Source organism: Ambystoma mexicanum, chromosome 5q (assembly GCF_040938575.1).
Source record: "Ambystoma mexicanum isolate Mex_15411 chromosome 5q, UKY_AmexF1_1, whole genome shotgun sequence".
NCBI lineage: Eukaryota > Metazoa > Chordata > Amphibia > Caudata > Ambystomatidae > Ambystoma > Ambystoma mexicanum.
Genome location: NC_090933.1, coordinates 357,978,066 through 357,997,349, shown reverse-complemented (window position 1 = coordinate 357,997,349; position 19,284 = coordinate 357,978,066). Strand labels below are relative to the sequence as shown.

At 45.8% G+C, this 19,284-nt stretch overlaps 1 protein-coding gene across 8 annotated transcripts in view; it reads right to left on the bottom strand.

The window, feature by feature from the left end:
• Nucleotides 1-19,284, bottom strand: part of DLGAP1 (DLG associated protein 1) — a 2,039,252-nt gene that overhangs the window by 487,634 nt on the left and 1,532,334 nt on the right. For all 8 annotated transcript variants that reach the window (XM_069620841.1, XM_069620846.1, XM_069620840.1 and 5 more), the window contains one exon: nt 2,475-2,715. In XM_069620841.1, coding sequence (XP_069476942.1) covers nt 2,475-2,715 — 241 coding nt within the window. The remainder of the gene's footprint in view (nt 1-2,474; nt 2,716-19,284) is intronic.

The following is a 19,284-nucleotide window of genomic DNA, read 5'->3' as shown; positions in this document are numbered from 1 at the left end:
TCTTTTACTTTAATTTAGACATGTCAGGTCAGGTCACCGTCATTGCACCTTATTTGCCTGACACCCCTGCAGGAGCTGATCAGACGTCTAAGAAGGAGATGCCATCCTCTTGGAAGCCTCTGTGTGAAATACACGTGACTGAATTATGGTGGCTATCCAGAGGGAACCCGCCCTCTCCCCACAGCCTAAATAGGACATGGGTGGCCTATTAGGGACCTAAAACAGTTGTTTCCCCATCCTTACTTCACCTAGTATTCTTCTGAATCTTCAAGACATCTCCTTCAGCACTCTCATACCTGTCACCGTCTCCAGTGTTAACACCCATTAGCCCCCAGCCTCACCTCCCACCTCTCCCATGAACCGGCACAACTAGCTCCCAGCCTGACCACAACAGAATAGCAATGCATGCCCATATATGAAATATTTTTGTCAATCAATCATTATAAGCATCATTATTAGTAGCCTCATTTTCAAACACATGTTCACCATTAACCACTGTCAAAAGCAGGATGACTTATGAATGAATCTACATACACAACCTTTGAATATGTTGCCAAACCTAAAAAAAAAACTTGTGTTATGTGGATTTAATAAGCTACTTTTGTTTCATCCTTTTTAATCAGATTTGATCAATGTCCAGAACACTATGAAATGGCCAAATGGTAACACATAAAACTCTGCAAGAGACTTCTGTAAGTGGAAGACATCCCAGCTAAAGTGCATGCATTGCACATTTAGGAATGGTGGAGGTTTGCAACCTGCAGTTCTACAAATGTTTTGCCCTAGTATGCTGGCTAGGTTTAATGGGAGTTGTAGTCCAAAACATCTAGCTGGGCAAAGGTTATGGGGTTTGTAAAGCTGAAACATAGGTGGGCAGCAAGCTACTGCTCTGCATAGGGGACACACGCATGAGGTTTCAGCTAGGGTGTGAGGGCTGCCGGGGTTGCCATGTTGGGTAGGAGCAGTGGAAGAGCGGGGACTCCTTTGGAGGCCACGGAATGGACCTTACATTCCAGGCACATTGCTAGAGCTAGCGATACGTGTAAACCACATTAGAGATAACCTTCTCTCCAAGGCTTAGTTTAGGGTAGGTTTAGTTCATCCCCTCATTACTGCGGAGCGGACGTGGATGTATGTGATTTCTTTGAATATATTTCTCCTAATGGAGATTTCATCGAATCCATTTCACTGAAAATCCAAATCTTTTTACTTTTTCTACTTTTTTTTATGTGGGGAAGAACACTTCAAGCCCCCTCACACCTCATTATACCCTTACCCCACCTATTGCATTACACATATACCATTTCCCCTACCCTTTTCGGCAAAATAAATTCAGTGAAATCTCATTAGGGGAAATGGTATTCGACGAAATCTACGGCAACAAGTAGACGTAGCATTGAGTGAAGCAATCAGCAATTTTTAAGATGCTTTCTGAAGAGTAGGGGCTTTAAAAACAACTATGTCAGCTTGAAAAGGTGTTTCTTAATCACCACCTTAGTTTCACAAAACATTTTGTTTACAACACGTGCGTAATCAAGAAAGGTAACATTTTGAAATATATTCTGATTGATGTAGCTTCTCGCTTGCCCCTCTGTGAAAAGTGAGGACTGAAAAAACGGATTCAGGAAAAAAACGCGTCCTGTGATGGATAAAGCAGTCCGCGGATGCCAAGAAGTTCCGGGAAGAGCACAATGACAGAGAAAGAGGACTGCCACTGCAGACCTGGCAGATGGCATATGGAAGCCAATTTGGCTATGTTCCATGCAATCAGGGACTCAAGTTGCCGGTTTTGTAAGCAAATGCATACAAGGAAGAACATTCAAAGGCACAAAGCAGGCGGAAGAAACACACTAATTTCCCTCCCTGTTCTGCAGCATTTCTTCATCCTTAACTTAGACTTGGCAATGTGGGACGGCGGAGTCCCTGTGTCCCTCATGGGATACTCTATATCTGAATGCTTTTTCTCCCAGTGCACTTCCTATTAAACAGAGTACTCAAATAGTGCTTTCAAGAGGCAACCCTCTTTCTATTGACTTTGTATTTTTTGGGTTAGCCTTGGAGTGGACCATGGGTTTTGCAATCTAAAATTGCCTCTGAGACGTTGTTGCCCAGAAAATTATATTTTTTGAAACCGATGGAACAGCGGCTGGGGTACCAGGGGACTTTGGAATTATTAGCCTTAGGAGACGAATGCGAAAATGTATCTACCCACTTTATATTCAGAAGCAATGTTAGTACATATTAACCCTATTCCAAGAAATAACCCTTCAAAACTGAAGAAGTCACATTCCTCCTGCTACTTGACTTTTATGGTTGCCATGCAGCTTCTATGACTTCCTTTCAGGTCCAGTGTTACACAGCTAAAGGTCCCATGGAGCCCACTGGCTGGATCTTAGGTACCAGACTACTTGCAGCACTTAACACAGTGCAACACCTGCTGCAAAGACCACCTTAAAGATGACCTCATTACTCACCGGTACTGCTCTGGATGGTCCTCACTGTGGTCGTTGTGCGCGGTGGGGATGAAGACCTCAGTGACACGCATTCGTCATCTTGAGAGCAGCCCTTCTCGATGGCTCTCACGTAGCTGTGGCTCCTCATGCGGAAGCAGCCCGGCATGGGCAGATCCAGTGCCTCCACGGCCTGCGACTCCAGTTCACTGAACACTGATTCGCAGACGGACTCGAACTGACCGTTGAGTTCCATCTCACTCATCTGCAGGCGAAGAACGAGCACAGGGTTTACATTCACAGGGTTTACAGCACAGGGAATCAGGCGGCACCATAGCAGACAGAAAATCATATTGAAATCACATTCCATATTTACCAATAGCTAATTTTATTGTAATTCAATCTTAAATAGTTCCATAAACAGTCATAAAGAAACAGTTTAGGTAGAAGGACATTAATTGTGAGTCAATAGAGTTAAACAGGTGGGGATACTAGATCACAGAAGGATGCAGATGATCCTTGGGGAGGAGGTTTAAAGAACTGGGAGTGTGATCGGGATGGTACAGCATGCCAATGACTGTGCAGGTGGTGGATGGGGTTCCACGAGTTGAATTGCAAATAGTATACGTTAGTATTATGCTGGAGAGAGCGTGTATCATGGCTGTTTCTGAGGTTCTCAGTGTGGGAAACACACGATTGCCACAGGATGATGTCATAGCGTATACAAGAATGCCTTAAAGGATTCTTATACACACAGCTTATAATAACTTGTAAGGAACTTGTGGGATTTTGGGAATATTAATAACTTCATAAGAATGTGTACAACGCCGAAAAATACTTATTGAATTGTTATGAAATCGTACAACTTTGAAGTAGGATAAATGAGTGATCTTATACGATTCTGATAAGATCCTTATAAGAAAATCAATAAGAAATTGTTGTTTGGAAAGTAACCTCTTGTTGACTACTTGCATCATTAGCCATTTAGGGATGGTCATGGTAGAAAAGGAATTTGCCACAATTCTGCAGTTGTGGGCTAAATGAAGTGCGCTGTTGGTTTGTCAGGAATGGCACTCTGTTAAGAATGGCACGGGGCACCCAGGTAGGTTTTGGGGTGCTGTGCTGCTGTAAGGTGACAGATAAGCACACACAGCAGGAAGCTCAACAAGAAAGAAGAATAGGCAACAGTAGCTGTGAACAAAAAGGGGCAGGGATTACAAAGGTACAAACAAACTGGATTCCCTCTTGGGGTGTATGCAGAAATGGGAAAGAGTGTTCCATGGACCTTTGGAAACTCCAGCCTTCTGCACAGATTGCTATATCAGGGGCCCACTCTGTATGCTCATGGCTGGGAAACAACAGCAGTGGGTGTCTGTACCTGAACCCTAAGGCACGAACAAGGTGACAGTACTTCACAAGACTGAAGCCTGTACGGGTCCAGCAGGAACCAAACAATGACACAAAGTACGACACTGAAAACGCGACAAGGGAAGGGGCAGAGGTTGCCTGCCGAAAACCAACAATCAAGCTCTGTACAAAGGATTAACATAAGACACAAGTGAAGACAAGAACAGAAATATCCAGGGAAAAGGAAGTCAAGTTCAGAACAGGATCCAGAAGAAAGGAAGGGCAGACCCTAGTATCTAACTGTAGGGAATGGTGACCGGAAATTGTACACGGAATAGTAGAACAGTAACTCAGGGCTGGAAAGACAAGAGAAAGCTAGCAGAAGGAAAAGAAGGAACCAGTATAACGGAAATGGATAACCTAAGGGGAGGACAGAAGACTCAAGGAAGAGAAGGACAGGGATCAAGAACAGGGGGTTGCAAACAAGGAAGAGAGCAAGGGAGCAGTAGCCAGGAAATAGGGAGGCTGAAAACATGGAAGCAGGGCTGCAGTAACGGATGGCACAAGGTGCAGGCAAACCGTGTGGGCTGCAGAGGACTGTAGTAGGCTGCAAGGCAGGGAGTCCAGAGGAGCCGGACAGAGAGCTGTAGTAGGCTGCAGACAGAGAGCCCAGAGGAGCAGGGCCAGAGGAGCAGGGCTGCAGGCAGAGGAGCGTAGCAGGCTGCAAGGCAGGGAGCCCAGAGGAGCAGGGCTGAAGGCAGAGGAGTGTAGCAGGCTGCAAGGCATGGAGCCCAGAGGAGCAGGGCAGCAAGGAGCGAGCCCAAAGGAGCAGGGCAGTGACAGGGAGCCCAGAGGACCAGGGCTGAGGCAGAGGAGTGTAGCAGGCTGTAAGGCAGGGAGCCCGGATGAGCCGGCAAAGGGCACTGGATCAGAAGCAGGATAATACGGCAACAGGAACAGCATACAATTCGTGGCTCAAGGCAAAAAGGTGCTGGGAGAACTCTAACATATGGTAACATATGGCACAAGGTGCAGGCATACTGTTGTGGACTGCAGAGGACTGTAGTAGGCTGCCAGGCAGGGAGTCCAGAGGAGCCGGACAGAGAGCTGTAGTAGGCTGCAGACAGAGAGCCCAGAGGAGCAGGGCTGCAGGCAGAGGAGTGTAGCAGGTTGCAAGGCAGGGAGCCCAGAGGAGCAGGGCTGCAGGCAGAGGAGTGTAGCAGGCTGCAAGGCAGGGAGCCCACAGGAGCAGGTCAACAATGAGCGAACCCAAAGGAGCAGGGCAGGGAGCCCAGAGGACCAGGGCTGTAGGCAGAGGAGTGTGGCAGGCTGTAAGGCAGGGAGCCCAGATGAGCCGGCAAAGGGCACTGGATCAGAAGCAGGATAATACGGCAACAGGAACAGCATACGATTTGTGGTTCAAGGCAAAAGGGTGCTGGGAGAACTCTTATTGCAAGAGAGTGAGCTCCTGCATGCAGCTGCTTAAATACAGCCCTGCCCTGTACTGAGGCAGGCTAATTGGCAGCACCTGGAGCAGCACACCTGAAGGTAATTTGCCTCCTCCCTCTCTGGTCCTGAGAAGGTGGAAGCAGCACTGATCGCTAGGGCTTCTGGGGAGTGTAGTTCCAATACTGATGAATGGCAATAGCCAGGAATTGATAACTGTAACAAGGTGCATTATGGTACATGTAGTTAGCGGAAGGAAATAAGAAAGTACCAAAATCATGCAAATAGAAATTAAGGACCAAATGTGAATAGGGGTTGTTCAAAGAGTATTATGAAGATAAATTAGTTCCAAATAGTCCATGATGGTTGCCAATGCATGTGCCAGTGGCACAGGCATGACAGTATGCCTCCCTCCATGCCCCTCTCCAGGCCCCCTGAAGACTGACCAACAAGAAGAGCAAGTCCAAGGCCTGTCACACCGTGAGAGAGTCTTATACTAAAAAGGCACATCATGAAGATCGAAAAACTGTTTAAGGCTGCAAGGTGAGAGTTTTTAAAGGAGGAAACTTTACCATTGTTCAGAACCTTTGGGATTGAATCCAGAAAAGACAAAGGGCCTCATTACACGGTAGGCTATTAGCGCCATGGTTGCCGCCGGTATTTTACCGTGTCCGCCTTGGTGGATGGCGGAATTACCGCCCTACTCCAAGGTGAGCGGGGTTGGTAATTCCCCATTCACCAAGGCACTTCCCCATTCCCATTTTTGCCCCCATAGGGCATAATGGAAATGGGGAAGGTGCTAATTACGGTACCGCAAATTGCGGTACCATAATTAGCTCCAAGGTCTCTTTGCGGCACCCTACTTTACCGGCTGGTAAAACCACCAGCCGTTAAAGTCGGGTCCCGCAAAGGGAACTCGTAGTAAGGCGATAAGGGTTTACCGGTACCGGTGCCCTTGCGGGTACCGGTAAACCCTTACCGCCTAACGTGTAATGAGGCCCAAAGTCTTAGGGGCACAAAACACAACAGTGCGTTCATGAACTGAGGAACTGTGAGGATCTGCTGCAGGCTCCATGGCATATATTGCTTTGAAAGTAGTGGTCTTTCTAAGGGCTGGCAATGGTACAGTGCTGAAAGGTGGAACCAGAGATACATCTGAATTGGTTGCTCTAGGAAGGTCTTCAAAATATTCAGATGTATTGGTAGTCAGCGTGATCTTTATATTTGATGACAAATCAGGCAAGACAGGAATTCCATTGCAAAGTGTAAACAGGGGTGTCTATTTGTTCACAAATGGATCTTCAATGGTATTCAGATACCTGGACTGGTTCTTGAAAGGAACAGTATCCTCTAAGCACTCGGTTGTCTCATTAGATATGATAGAAACTATCACCACTACAGGATAGTTTGAGGGATGTAGATCAGGAAGAGAAGGTGCTGTGGGATCAGGTTGTGTAGCAGAAGCAGAGGATTCAGCCGCAGCGAGCATAGCTGCGGAGGAAGCAGAATTCGGGGCATCGAGAGCATCAGAAGTAGCTTTAACTTCAGGAAACACAGCGGCAGGTTCTTCAGAAGCAGCAATGGCAACATCAAGATTTGCAGCAGGGACTCCATGAGTTGCAGGGAGTTCAGAAGCCACAGCAGCTGGTAGATCAGGAATAGCAGTAGGAAGTTCAGGTGCTCTAGCAGCTGGGAGTATAGGCGCCACAGGAGCACCGGCGGGCAGGGACGTAACTGAGGCTGATGGAGTAGTGTCTGGTAGTTGAGGTGCTGCAGAGGCACCAGTAGGAACAACCAGAGCTGTAGCCTTAATAGGAGAACTTTTAACTGGCTTTGAAACAGGTACTGTCCTTGCAGGCAGAGAGGAAGGGGTTGCTTCTACTGCAGTAAGAGTGATGTCAGATGCTGCATCAGTAGCAGATTCAGGAGTACTAGCAGGAGAAGCAGCAGAGATTGGGCTAGCAGATTCTGTAACAGGTAGCATGGCTGATGTGGGGTCAGGATAGGGTAGGCTTTCTGATGGCTGGCCTTCAAAGTCTGGTGTGCTCAGGTTTTTAGGTGGGTCTGGCGTATTGACTGTTGGGAAAGCTGGATTCCAGACAGGTACTGGGTATAGTTCAGGATCTGACTCATGGTCTGCTGCACAAAAACCCCTAGAAGCAGAGTACATCTCTGATTTGGTCACTTCAGTAGAGGCTGTAAGTGTGAGTAAAGGACCGCCATCAAGGGTAAGAACGGGACAATCCTTTGACTCAGCAGGATCTCCAGTCAGGTGATTACACTTTATTTGTGGTGTAATGGCAGTGTGTGTGATTCGGGCCCACTGGAGGAGTTAATTCTTCACTATCTGAACACCAGCCTGAGTTACTGTGGCTAGTAAGTGAATGATCTGTGTCAAGCTTTAGATGGTATGCATATGCCAAGTTCAGATCTTCCAACTGCTCTGTATAAGTCTGTATCTTTTTCTGTGTTACCATTCCAGGCCTTATCATATCAATCTCTAAAGATAGAATGTCTGGTGTTTGGCATAGTGTCAGATGGTCTGGTAAATTGTGTCCCTTTGCTAGATTCTTAAATACAAATAGACACATTCATCATAGAGGTCTTCTGTTTGTCTTTTAAGGCACAAGAGCTGTTCTTGTAACCGGTATGTTTCATTTGCCAGTTCTACAACTTCAGAATCTGGTGTAGCAGAAAAGCCAGGTGTTGCAATGTGAAGACTGACCTTGGTGTTATCGTGGTTAGTAGTTACTGGGGGAGCATTAAGACAACCGTTGCTCAGTATTGGTATTTTGTACCCAGGACCAGCTGCACTAACCTCAGGATATTGAATGGATTGCCCTGTTAAATGAGTGTTATCAGCAGTCTGGGGAGGTTGTGTAGCTTGCCAGGCTGATCTTGAGCATATCACTTTGGCAACAGCGTACTCTGGTTGAGAGTCTGCCACAATGAGTGCAATATCTTTGGCTGTAGCAGTGTTAAGACATTGGTCCTGAGACAGAGCAGCCTGGAATAAAGGAATACAAGGTTTGTGTACAGGCTGAATGTCGAATGCAGTGTCAGAAGAAATGCCAGAAAGCGCAGGAGCGTTTTCCACTGGTTGGGCTAACAGAATCTGCAAGAAGTGATTATCTTGCTGTAGTTCTTCTACAGATAGAGACTGCGGATCATAATTACAAATGTCATAGTAGTTTAACATAGAAGGGTCAGAGAGCCAGTGAGTGTGGTACTGTGCTTGCAAACCTTTGGTTACTAGGGCTAGTCTGTCTTTTAAACTAGGGTTTTTGTTTGCTGTCCTTAGGAAAACTTTAGATTTCTGCAGAGGTTTCCTGAACCGAAAGGAAAGTATCTTTGGTCTGTGTGTGTGCCTTTCCTGCCTATGGAACAAGAATATATTGGCTCTTGCATTCTGTCAGGAATGGCACTCTGGCACCCAGGTAGGTTTTAGGTGGCTGTGCTGATGTAAGGTGACAGAGAAGCACACACAGCAGGAAGCTCAACAAGAAAGAAGAATAGGCAACAGTAGCTGTGAACAAAAAGGGGCAGGGATTACAAAGGTACAAACAAACTGGATTCCCTCTTGGGGTGTATGCAGAAATGGGAAAGAGTGTTCCATGGACCTTTGGAAACTCCAGCTTTCTGCACAGATTGCTATAACAGGGGCCCACTCTGTATGCTCACGGCTGGGAACAACAGCAGTGGGTGTCTGTACCTGAACCCAAGGGCCGAACAAGGTAACAGCACTTCACAAGACTGAAGCCTGTACGGGTCCAGCAGGAACCAACCAATGACATGAAGTACGACACTGAAAACGCAACAAGGGAAGGGAAGAAATATCCAGAGAAAAGGAAGTCAAAGAGAACAAGGTTCAGAACAGGATCCGGAAGAAAGGAAGGGCAGACCCTAGTATCTAACTGTAGGGAATGGTGACTGGAAACTGTACACAGAGTAGTAGAACAGTAACTCAGGGCTGGAAAGACATGAGAAAGCTAGTAGAAGGAAAAGAAGGAAACAGTATAACAGAAATGGATAACCTAAGGGGAGGACAGAAGACTTAAGGAAGAGAAGGACAGGGATCAAGAACAGGGGGTTGCAAACAAAGAAGAGAGCAAGGGAGCAGTTGCCAGGAAATAGCGGGACTGCAAACAAGGAAGCAGGGCTGCAGTAACATATGGCACAAGGTGCAGGCATACTGTTGTGGACTGCAGAGGACTGTAGTAGGCTGCAAGGCAGGGAGTCCAGAGGAGCCGGACAGAGAGCTGTAGTAGGCTGCAGACAGAGAGCCCAGAGGAGCAGGGCTGCAGGCAGAGGAGTGTAGCAGGTTGAAGGCAGGGAGCCCAGAGGAGCAGGGCTGCAGGCAGAGGAGTGTAGCAGGCTGCAAGGCAGGGAGCCCACAGGAGCAGGGCAACAATGAGCGAACCCAAAGGAGCAGGGCAGGGAGCCCAGAGGACCAGGGCTGTAGGCAGAGGAGTGTGGCAGGCTGTAAGGCAGGGAGCCCAGATGAGCCGGCAAAGGGCACTGGATCAGAAGCAGGATAATACGGCAACATGAACAGCATACGATTTGTGGTTCAAGGCAAAAGGGTGCTGGGAGAACTCTTAGTGCAAGAGACTGAGCTCCTGCAGGCAGCTGCTTAAACACAGCCCTGCCCTGTACTGAGGCAGGCTAATTGGCAGCACCTGGAGCAGTACACCTGAAGGTAATCTGCCTCCTCCCTCTCTGGTCCTGAGAAGGTGGAAGCAGCACTGATCGGTAGGGCTTTTGGGGATTGTAGTTCCAATACTGATGAATGGGAATAGCCAGGAATTGATAACTGTAGCAAGGTGCATTATGGTACATGTAGTTAGCTGAATGAAATAAGAAAGTACCAAAGTTGTGCAAATGCAAATTAAGGACCAAAGTGTGAATAGGGGTTGTTCAAAGAGTATTATGAAGATAAATGAGTTCCACATAGTCCATAATGGTTGCCAATGTGTGCGCCAGTGGCACAGGCATGACATGGTTCCATTGTGAGAGATGCTGGGTCCTGGCCTCGTTTGGAATGTCCATTGATTCTTGGTTGGCGGTGTAGGGAGCATGCTTTCAGGTTGTGTAGTAGTGCAACACCATCCCTATCCCTATTCACAATGTTGTCTTCTTCTGTGTTTAGGTCCCTGTTATCTAGGTAGCTGCAGTTTGGCTGCATTTACCCAGAAGTGCAACATGCATGACAATGGGCCTCATTACGAGGTCGGCGGTAAGGGGTTCATGGCAACGGTAAGGGTGCCGTTGCCGTTAACCCCTTACCACCGCATTACGAGGTCCCTTAGCGGGTCCCGCTAAGGGCGCCTGGTTTTAACAGACATCAGAGGGAGCCGCTAAGGGACCAGGGAGCTAATAACGGGCCCACGATTAGTGGGCCCGTTATTAGCTCCTTCCCCATTCCCATTGAGCCCTATAGGGCTCCAATGGGAATGGGGAATGGTCCTCAGAATGGGGACTTATCGGGTCCTCCAAGGTTGGAATGACCCGGTAAGTATCCATTCCGAAAACCGGACCCGGAATGCGGTAAGGGGGTAGCCATGGTGCTAGTAGCACCATGGCTTCCTCCTACCTCGTAATGAGGCCCAATGTGCTGAAACATATGCCAGAGCCCATGAAAGTGTCCTAGGCCTGAACACTGTGCTAGGAGAAATACTATTTTATAAGTACCCTGGGCGCCTTTTAGACTTTAATTCAACCGCTCAATGATGATTTTATCACAACTAGAAGTGTCACTCAAATGTATTTCATCCATGCGTAATGATTTGGACCAAGATCTGCAATTAATATTGTACCTCTTACGCATAACGAGTCTTTAGCATACAAAGTAAAACTAACCTTGATTTGCCTGCACCTTTTGTGAATTGAGCAACATTAATTGGCCTCCTACTACAGATTAGCAAATCTTGGGATCAAGTTAGAAGGAATAAGTGGTGTACATATCTAAGGTGATGGTTGTGGTGTCGAACGGGAAATCGTATTATACCCTCTAGATCGTGTGTATATATATTGGCCTATGCCAAGTCGCTCTGCGAGGAAATCCGCGTTGCAAGGTCCTGACCTTAGATCTGTGTAAGCCGCCATTTTAGGTTCATCCGCCGTTTTCGATTCTCTCTCTCTAAAATCACCCTGTGTTCTAAGATGGTGGACAGTGTCGTTTTGAATGCAACATGGCCGTCTTGACCTCTGTGTACAAGTTAATATGTAAACTGCCTGCAGGCCAAATGTTAGGGTCATGTACTGAGACCTTGTCCTTCGTTAACCTGTGTATAAAGGATTACCTGTACTAACGAGACTAATCCATGAACGTATATCATGTACAATACTGTTCGAGCATTTTATGTGAACACTTGTTTGACTATATTGTTTAAGATATATGTGAAAGATCAATGCAAAATCCAAAGACACACTGTTGCTATTGTAACTTGTTTGCAAATATGTTAAGGATAACCCCTAAATGTATAGCTGCATAAATTAGGGCACAAACTCGGCATGAACCTCTAGCCCATGGAAATGGTTAACCTGCAAGTGGGTTGATCATCAGATAACATACTGAATAAAAGGAGGCACGACTATTCTGATGTACAGTCCCATTCACTTCCCACACCGAACGTGCTGGTATTCGCTATGGTGAACTGAGGGTCTGACAGCTATCCGATACTCTGTTTCTTTGAAAACTGTTCAGTTACTTTGAATAAAGATCTGTATCATGCTTTGTAACCCGCGTTTGGTGTATTTCCTTTGGGGTACTCAGCCCCGATATCTTCTTTTTGCTTTCACAGAAGGCACCCGAATAGGGACCCTCAAGATTGATGCCAGCTGGTTCAAGTTTGACGCTGCTATCGGACCGGGATCGGACGGTGTAAAGAAAAAAGAGGTCCCTTTCTGAATGAGACGCGACACCTCAACAGCGCTGCACGGCCCGATCCCTGGACGGTGAGCATGCGGTTCGAGTCGGCATCTTGACGAGGGTCCACATATCGAAGCGGGCAGATTTGCCGAAATCACCAAACACGACGTAGCATACGTTAGAAAAACTATGAAATCCGATCGGACTTCCTTAGTCTTGATCAGGTGAGTCGTGATCCGATTCTTAAGTATCCTGATAATTTGTTTTGGGGCATTGTTCTTGCAAGTACAATTATTGACCAGGTAACACCAGTATTCTGATATGCCTGGGAAATTGTCCGCCTGCTTTAGGGCATTATTCCGCAGTGACATACAATCTTTGGAATTTAGCCGTCCGGCACCACAGGAGGGGTCGCCGGCTTGTACTATGTATTGTAAGCATGGCATTGGTAGTGTAGTGTTTAATGATATTTGGCACAGACAAAGAAGACATGCTTCCGAACTTCAGTGGCCAATCAATGGTAGTTTTGAAATCCCTCGTATTGAATACTTAGAATCCATTTTATTAAAGAAAAAGGCTAGACCTGCAGCATTTGACGTATTACAGAATTGGAAAAAAGAAGCTTTACAGCAGTCAAAGAGTAGAGAAAAACATGCACATCGTCAGAAGACAAACGCCGAAAAAGCGTTGTTATATGACCAAGATAAACAGTCTGAGTCGACTAGGAATATGGATAGGGCTTTCTCACTTGGTATCCAGAAAATCTATCCCTTTAAAGACTTTCATGTTTCCGAGGAACTTATCGATAAATTGTTAAATGAACGAAAGCCTGGTGCCACTGCGCCACCTCTGTATGTTCCTCTTCCTGCTACTTTGCCTCTTCCTGCTGTTATTCCTGCTCCTTTCGTTCCTCTTCCTCCAGTCGTTGGTCCTCCTTTTGTTGCTGCTCCTCCACCTGCTCCTCCGCTCTTTCCTGTTGTACCAGCGACAACACCTCCATTGAACATGCCTACTCTCTCTCTTCCAAGTGGTCCTGCACTGCTTATAGTAGATCAGGGAGTGGGATCGAGGAGAAAAGAAACGTGAATTGATTGCATGGGCTAAGCATTGTATGGAGAGGGATGATCATACTAATGTTTTTGCCACACTTTCTAATATGGACAATTTTCCTTAGAAAAATGTTTTCATTGAAGGATTAGGGATCCATTTGTGTGTAATGTGGGAAAGATTAAACAATACAGATCTCCCACAAGGGTTTAGGGATCTGAACACCTTAGCGTTCTCTAGAGACACTGCAGAGAAAGTGCAAGAGCATGTTGAGAGGGTATTTGAGTATAGAAAGGAGTTGGAAAGATTACAGAATGAGGATGAAGATGAAGATAGTATGTATGTGCAGAAACGGTTCTTTCCTTGTCGCAAATTGATATCTGAGGAAATGCAAATTTACATGAAGGATGTGATTAGATGGATCTCCGACTCGTCGATAACTCGAGTTGAAGTATATGACAAGTATAGTCAGTATACGCCAGAAATGCAGTGGAAAGTGATACAGGTAATGGTATAATACCTACAGGATGAGTGTGTAAAAAGAAAGATTAGTTGTCCCACAGAGTTATTAAGTATTTATAAGAGAGCTTTTTTATTTGACACTTTTTCGGCTGCTTTAGCGCTCGATTTGGCTCTGTTGCTTAGTAAGCGCTCGGAGTTGCCTACTTCTCAGTTGCCTATGAGAGAGGTTCCTCCGACACTTGTCCCAAAAGTTGAGATCCCTGCTAATGCTATAGCGGGTACAGCTGCTGTGGAAATACGTGCACATTATGTGTCTCAGTTCGTTCACCTCCCATTCCCAAGACAGGAAGTGAACACCATTAGACAATCTATTCCCAACATTAGGAAAAACCCGACAGGGTTCTATAAGGAAATAGAGTCTGTTTTGCAATCCTCAATATTCACTTTAAGTGATATTGATTTGTTATTTCCCGTACTCCTGCCCGTAGATTTGTGGAAACAGGTTAGGACTATAGATGACGTACCAGGGTTAGGAGATACATGGGCTAACATAATTAGAATCGATGGAGAAAGACCAGCTGGCGAAAGACCGCCTCAGGTGATGCTAACTTTGCCTGACAGAATAGTTGCGAAATTGAAAACTATGATTCCCGAAAAGAGAATTATTTGGGACAAGCTTACAGCCTGTGTCCATGGGAAGTCTGAGGGTGCTACCGAGTTCTTTAATCGGTTCAAACAAGTATTCTCAGATTTCAGTGGACAAGATTTAAGCACAGAGTCTGGGAAAAGATTATTTGTAGACAAATTTGTGCATGGATTGTTGCCAGACATCCAGTCGCAAATGATGTCTTCTGAGAGTGCTTGGCAAGCAAAGTCTCAATCAGAAGTACTGTACATGGCTCAGTACTATGAGAATCGTGTCAATAATGAAAAAGAAAGAGTTGAAAAGAGAAAAGGCAATCTGAAAACAAAAGTATTATTACAGCAAATTGTTACAGGCCCTAGAGGGGGTAATGCACAAATTAGAGGTCAGTATGTTCCACAAGGAAATGTGCCCTTGTGTCCTGTAAACATTAACCAGTGTGCCTATTGTAGGCAAGAGGGTCATTGGCGTGCACAATGGCCGGTCCTTCGACAGAGGTCAAATAACACATTTGGAAATATGGGTAGATGACCCAGAGGTCACCTGAGTATAGGGGGCCCTAGTAGAGGTCAGTTTTCAACAAGATTCACAGCAACCCTTTTCACAGGATAATCAGGCACCAAGTGTGGATACTAGAAACATATTCAATCATCTTTCTGCCGCTTACCTCTCTGAAGAACTTCCTTTCAATGGTATTCTGTTTCGTTATGATTGCCTGAAGCAGGGTTTGGAACCTACGCCTATTCCCGTTAATCAGAAAGGTCCCTACGTTGAAATGTTAGTGGGAAATAGTATACATCTATTCTTGATAGATACAGGGGCACAGAAGTGTTCCAATGATCATTCTCGGGTTCCAAACATTCCACTGTCAGGGTAAACCACTGTTTCTGTAGGGTTTTCTGGCACACCAGTTGTCTGTCCGGTTTCTTCGCCGGTACCTATTTTTTTGGGCCCGTTTACGGACCATTGTCCATTCCGTTTGACTTCGAATTGTGGAGAGAATTTGCTGGGGTTGAATCTGTTGAAGGGATTAAATGCGGTAATTCATTGTTCCTCTGATGGAATGCGTTTGACGATTTCGCTGCAGCAACTTTCTGTCTCCCAATTCTTGACTAGACCTTTTCAACCAGAATTTAGTGCTGTTCCAGAGTGTTTATGGGCAGTTGATGACAATGATGTCAGCATTTTACAAATTGAACCTGTTAAGATTGTTTTGAAACATGGAGTGAAGCTGCCGCGCATTCTGCAGTATAAGATTTCAGCTGATGGTGAGCAAGCTTTGAAATGCATCGTCTCTGATTTAGTACATCGAGGGGTGATTGAGGAAATTGCAGGTAGTTTATGCAATAGTCCGATTTTGCCCGTGTACAAAAAGGTGATAATGCAATTCCTTTTCGTTTCATAATTGATTTACATGCCATCAATAAGATCGTCACTTCACAATTTCCAATTGTGCCTGATGTGACGATGATACTGACTATAATTCCGGCCTCAGCTACTCATTTTAGTGTTGTGGATCCAAAGAATGCTTTCTTTAGTATTCCTATACACAAGGACAGTAGATATTTGTTCGCGTTCACCTTAGGGGGACGCTCCTTCACATTTACCCGTACACCACAGGGTTACACGGAAAGTCCTAGCAGCTACAGTAGGTCTCTGAAAGAACAAGTCGATACCCTTGAGTTGCCCTCTACTTGTACACTGCTTCAATATGGTGATGACTTGCTTTTAGCTGCTGACTCAGAAAACGCTTGTAAGGAGGGCACTGTGTTGTTGCTTATTCACCTGGCTAAACATGGACATAAAGCTTCGCTTAAGAAATTTCAATATTGTTATCATGAGGTCACCTATTTAGGCTACCTCCTGTCAAAGGAGGGAAGAAGATTCACGCCTGAACGGAAAAAACTAATTTCTAGCATTTCTGTCCCAAATACGCAGAAAGAAGTTAGAGCCTTCATAGGAATGGCTTCTAACTGTAGGCAGTGGATCCCTAATTTCTCGTTAACCATTAAGCCGATGTTGGCTCTGACGAAGAAGGACATTTCTTGGCCAATGCCGTGGAACATGGAGCACAGGCGTGCATTTGATTTGCTCAAGACTCATTATGCTTGGCACCAGTTTTGGGCACACCAAATTAAGAAAAGGCCTTTTTCTTGTTTGTGCATGAATGTGAGAGATGTGCTTTGGCTGTGTTAACGCAGGAACATGGAGGGAAGAATAGGCCATGCGGTTACTTTTCTTCCGCCCTGGATCCTGTAGCATGTGCTTTGCCAAGATGTTTGCTAGCTGTCGCTGCTGCTGCTGCGTCTCTAAAACAGAGTGAGGGAATGGTCCTAGGCCATGCTTTAACCCTGATGGCACCTCACTCTGTAGATGTTCTACTGAACAGAACTCAAACGCAACACCTCACTTCCGCACAGTTGACAAGATATGAATTGATCTTGTTTGCACCACACAGACAAATTAAGAGGTGTTGTGTTCTTAATCCAGAATCCAGCTGAACTCTTACCTTTCCCGCAAGGTACTGCTTGCAGTGACGAAGAGTCACATGACTGTCTTTACTCTACCGAACAAGAGTCAAAGGGTAGAATTGATCTAAAAGATACTCCTTTGAACAATCCGCAAGGGGAGCTGTTTTGCGATGGCTCCTGCTTCAAACTTCCGGATGGTACATCCACAGCTGCTTATGCAATCACAACATTGAGCACGGTCGTGGAAACCAAGAGAATCACACATAACTCTGTGTAGGCTCCAGAGATTACAGCATTGACCCGAGCTTGCAAACTTTCCGAAAGGCTTACCGTGAATATATACACTGACAGTCAGTATGCCTTTGGGGTGGTTCACAACTTTGGGAGACTTTGGTCAGAAAGAGGGTTCTTAACTTCACATGGTACAAAGATCCAGCATGGTTCCTTGATAGTACGGCTACTCTCAGCGCTTGCACACTCTACTCAGTTAGCTATTGTAAAATGCACAGCGCATCAAAAGATTGTAGATGATATAGGATAAGGGAATGCTTTTGCTGATCAGATAGCTAAACAGACTGCCACTGATCTCTCTTTAGACATATACACTTCAAGGGAAGCCACAAATGCCTGTACTATGGATGAGAGTATCGATTCTGTAAGGGATATCCAAGCCGATGCCACATTGGAAGAGTCTATAAAGTGGGCTGAGGGCTTGGGGAAACTTGATGATGATTGGTGTTGGGTGAACCGAGTTGAAGGAACATGGCTACTTACTGACGCATACATTATGATTATGGTTGTTATGGCTCATGGTCCTACACATATATATGCCCGCAAGATTACAAAAATGTTGGAAAATGTATGGGTGAATGACAAAATCTCTAAGGTAGCTGAACGGTTTGTCCAAAACTGCATGATCTGTTTACAGCATAATGTGGGAAAGGGAACACCAACTCCTAAGGGAAGTTTAGGTCCATCTTCTGTCCCCTTTGAGGTTATACACTTTGATTTGATTGAAATGGAATGATGCAATAACTTGAAATACGTGTTAGTTATCATTTGTGCGTTTAGCAAATGGGTTGAGGCTTTTCCTGTTAAAGACGCTACAGCCATGACTACTGCAAAGACTATGTTAAAAGATCATTTCCCTAGGTTCGGGCTACCAAGAGTCATCTGGTCGGACAATGGTCCACATTTTATCGCTGCTGTAATTCTGCAGATATGCGCAGGATTACAGATCGATAAACGGTTCCATTCGGCCAGACACGCTCAGAGTGCCGGACTAGTAGAAAGACACAATGGCATCCGCAAAAACAAGCTTGCTAAGACATGTGCCGGCACCAAACTTAAATGGCCCGACGCCTTACCGATCATGTTGTTATCCATGCGTACGACCCATCAAACTAAGACTGGGCTCTCTCCCTTTGAGGTGGTTATGGGGAGGCCTGCTAATATCTGGAACCCTCCGAAAAATCATTCACTGCGAAATGTGGAAATTGTACTTCTTTCAGATTACTGTAGCCAGTTGACTAAAAACTTGTATTTGATTTATCACCAGGTGCGAGAGGCTTTACCTGTACGATACGAGGGCCCCGGTCACAGCATACAGCCCAGTGACTGGGTTCTCACAAAAGCATTTGAGCGATCCTCTTGCCTTGCACCTCGGTGGTGGGGCCACTTCTAAGTCCTGCTGGTCACGCAGATGGCGGTGCGGGTGGCCGGCCGGAAAAATTCATCCATGCGACCCACACCAAGAAGATTCCACACCCAGTGCCATACGATACAGAAGAAACAGAACCCCTCATAAGTACTGCAATCAATGTTCCTGAAGCAGTAAACAGCATTGAGAGTGCGTCAGAGACTCTCCCTGAGCCTGCGGGGCCTGGGGAAACAGCCATTTTGCCTCCACACTCTCCATCAGTTTTGTCTCCGGAAGCTGTTGTTCCGGATCTTGCATCCTCTCTTGTTCTTGATACGTCGCTTCCAACGGGAAGTGACGACACATTGTTTTCAGATCACTCAGTACCAGGAAGCACGAGGTACGATCTGCGACTTAGGAAATAGACCTACTGCACGGTTCGGGGATTCCGTTAGCTGGGGTTTGTGGAAGGACTAAGAAGACGCTCGGCCTGGAGGTCGCCAGCTAAAACATTGGCGTGTTTGTTTGAAGATTACAATGCCTGCCACCGCTACCGCTCGTACAGGACTGATAAGTGAACGTGTGACCAGCTACGAAAAAGGACATTCTGCAACATGGGCCTCGAAAACGTATTGCTGTTTGTTGATAATGCTAATTGGTTTTATAATAGTCACTGGTTTAGGCTTCTGGTATCTAGAGGAAGTACATCCGCTCGAGAATTTGTTACCGACTGAAAATGTACCTACTGTTTCTACTCCTTTTGTGCATCTGCACACCCTATCTCCTAGGGATTCTCAGCATAGACAGAGATATCACAATAATACGCTATTACTCATCATGAATGCTACACATGCCATCTTTAATAGGTCCAACTGTTGGGTTTGCTTGCATTTACCGCAACATGAGGA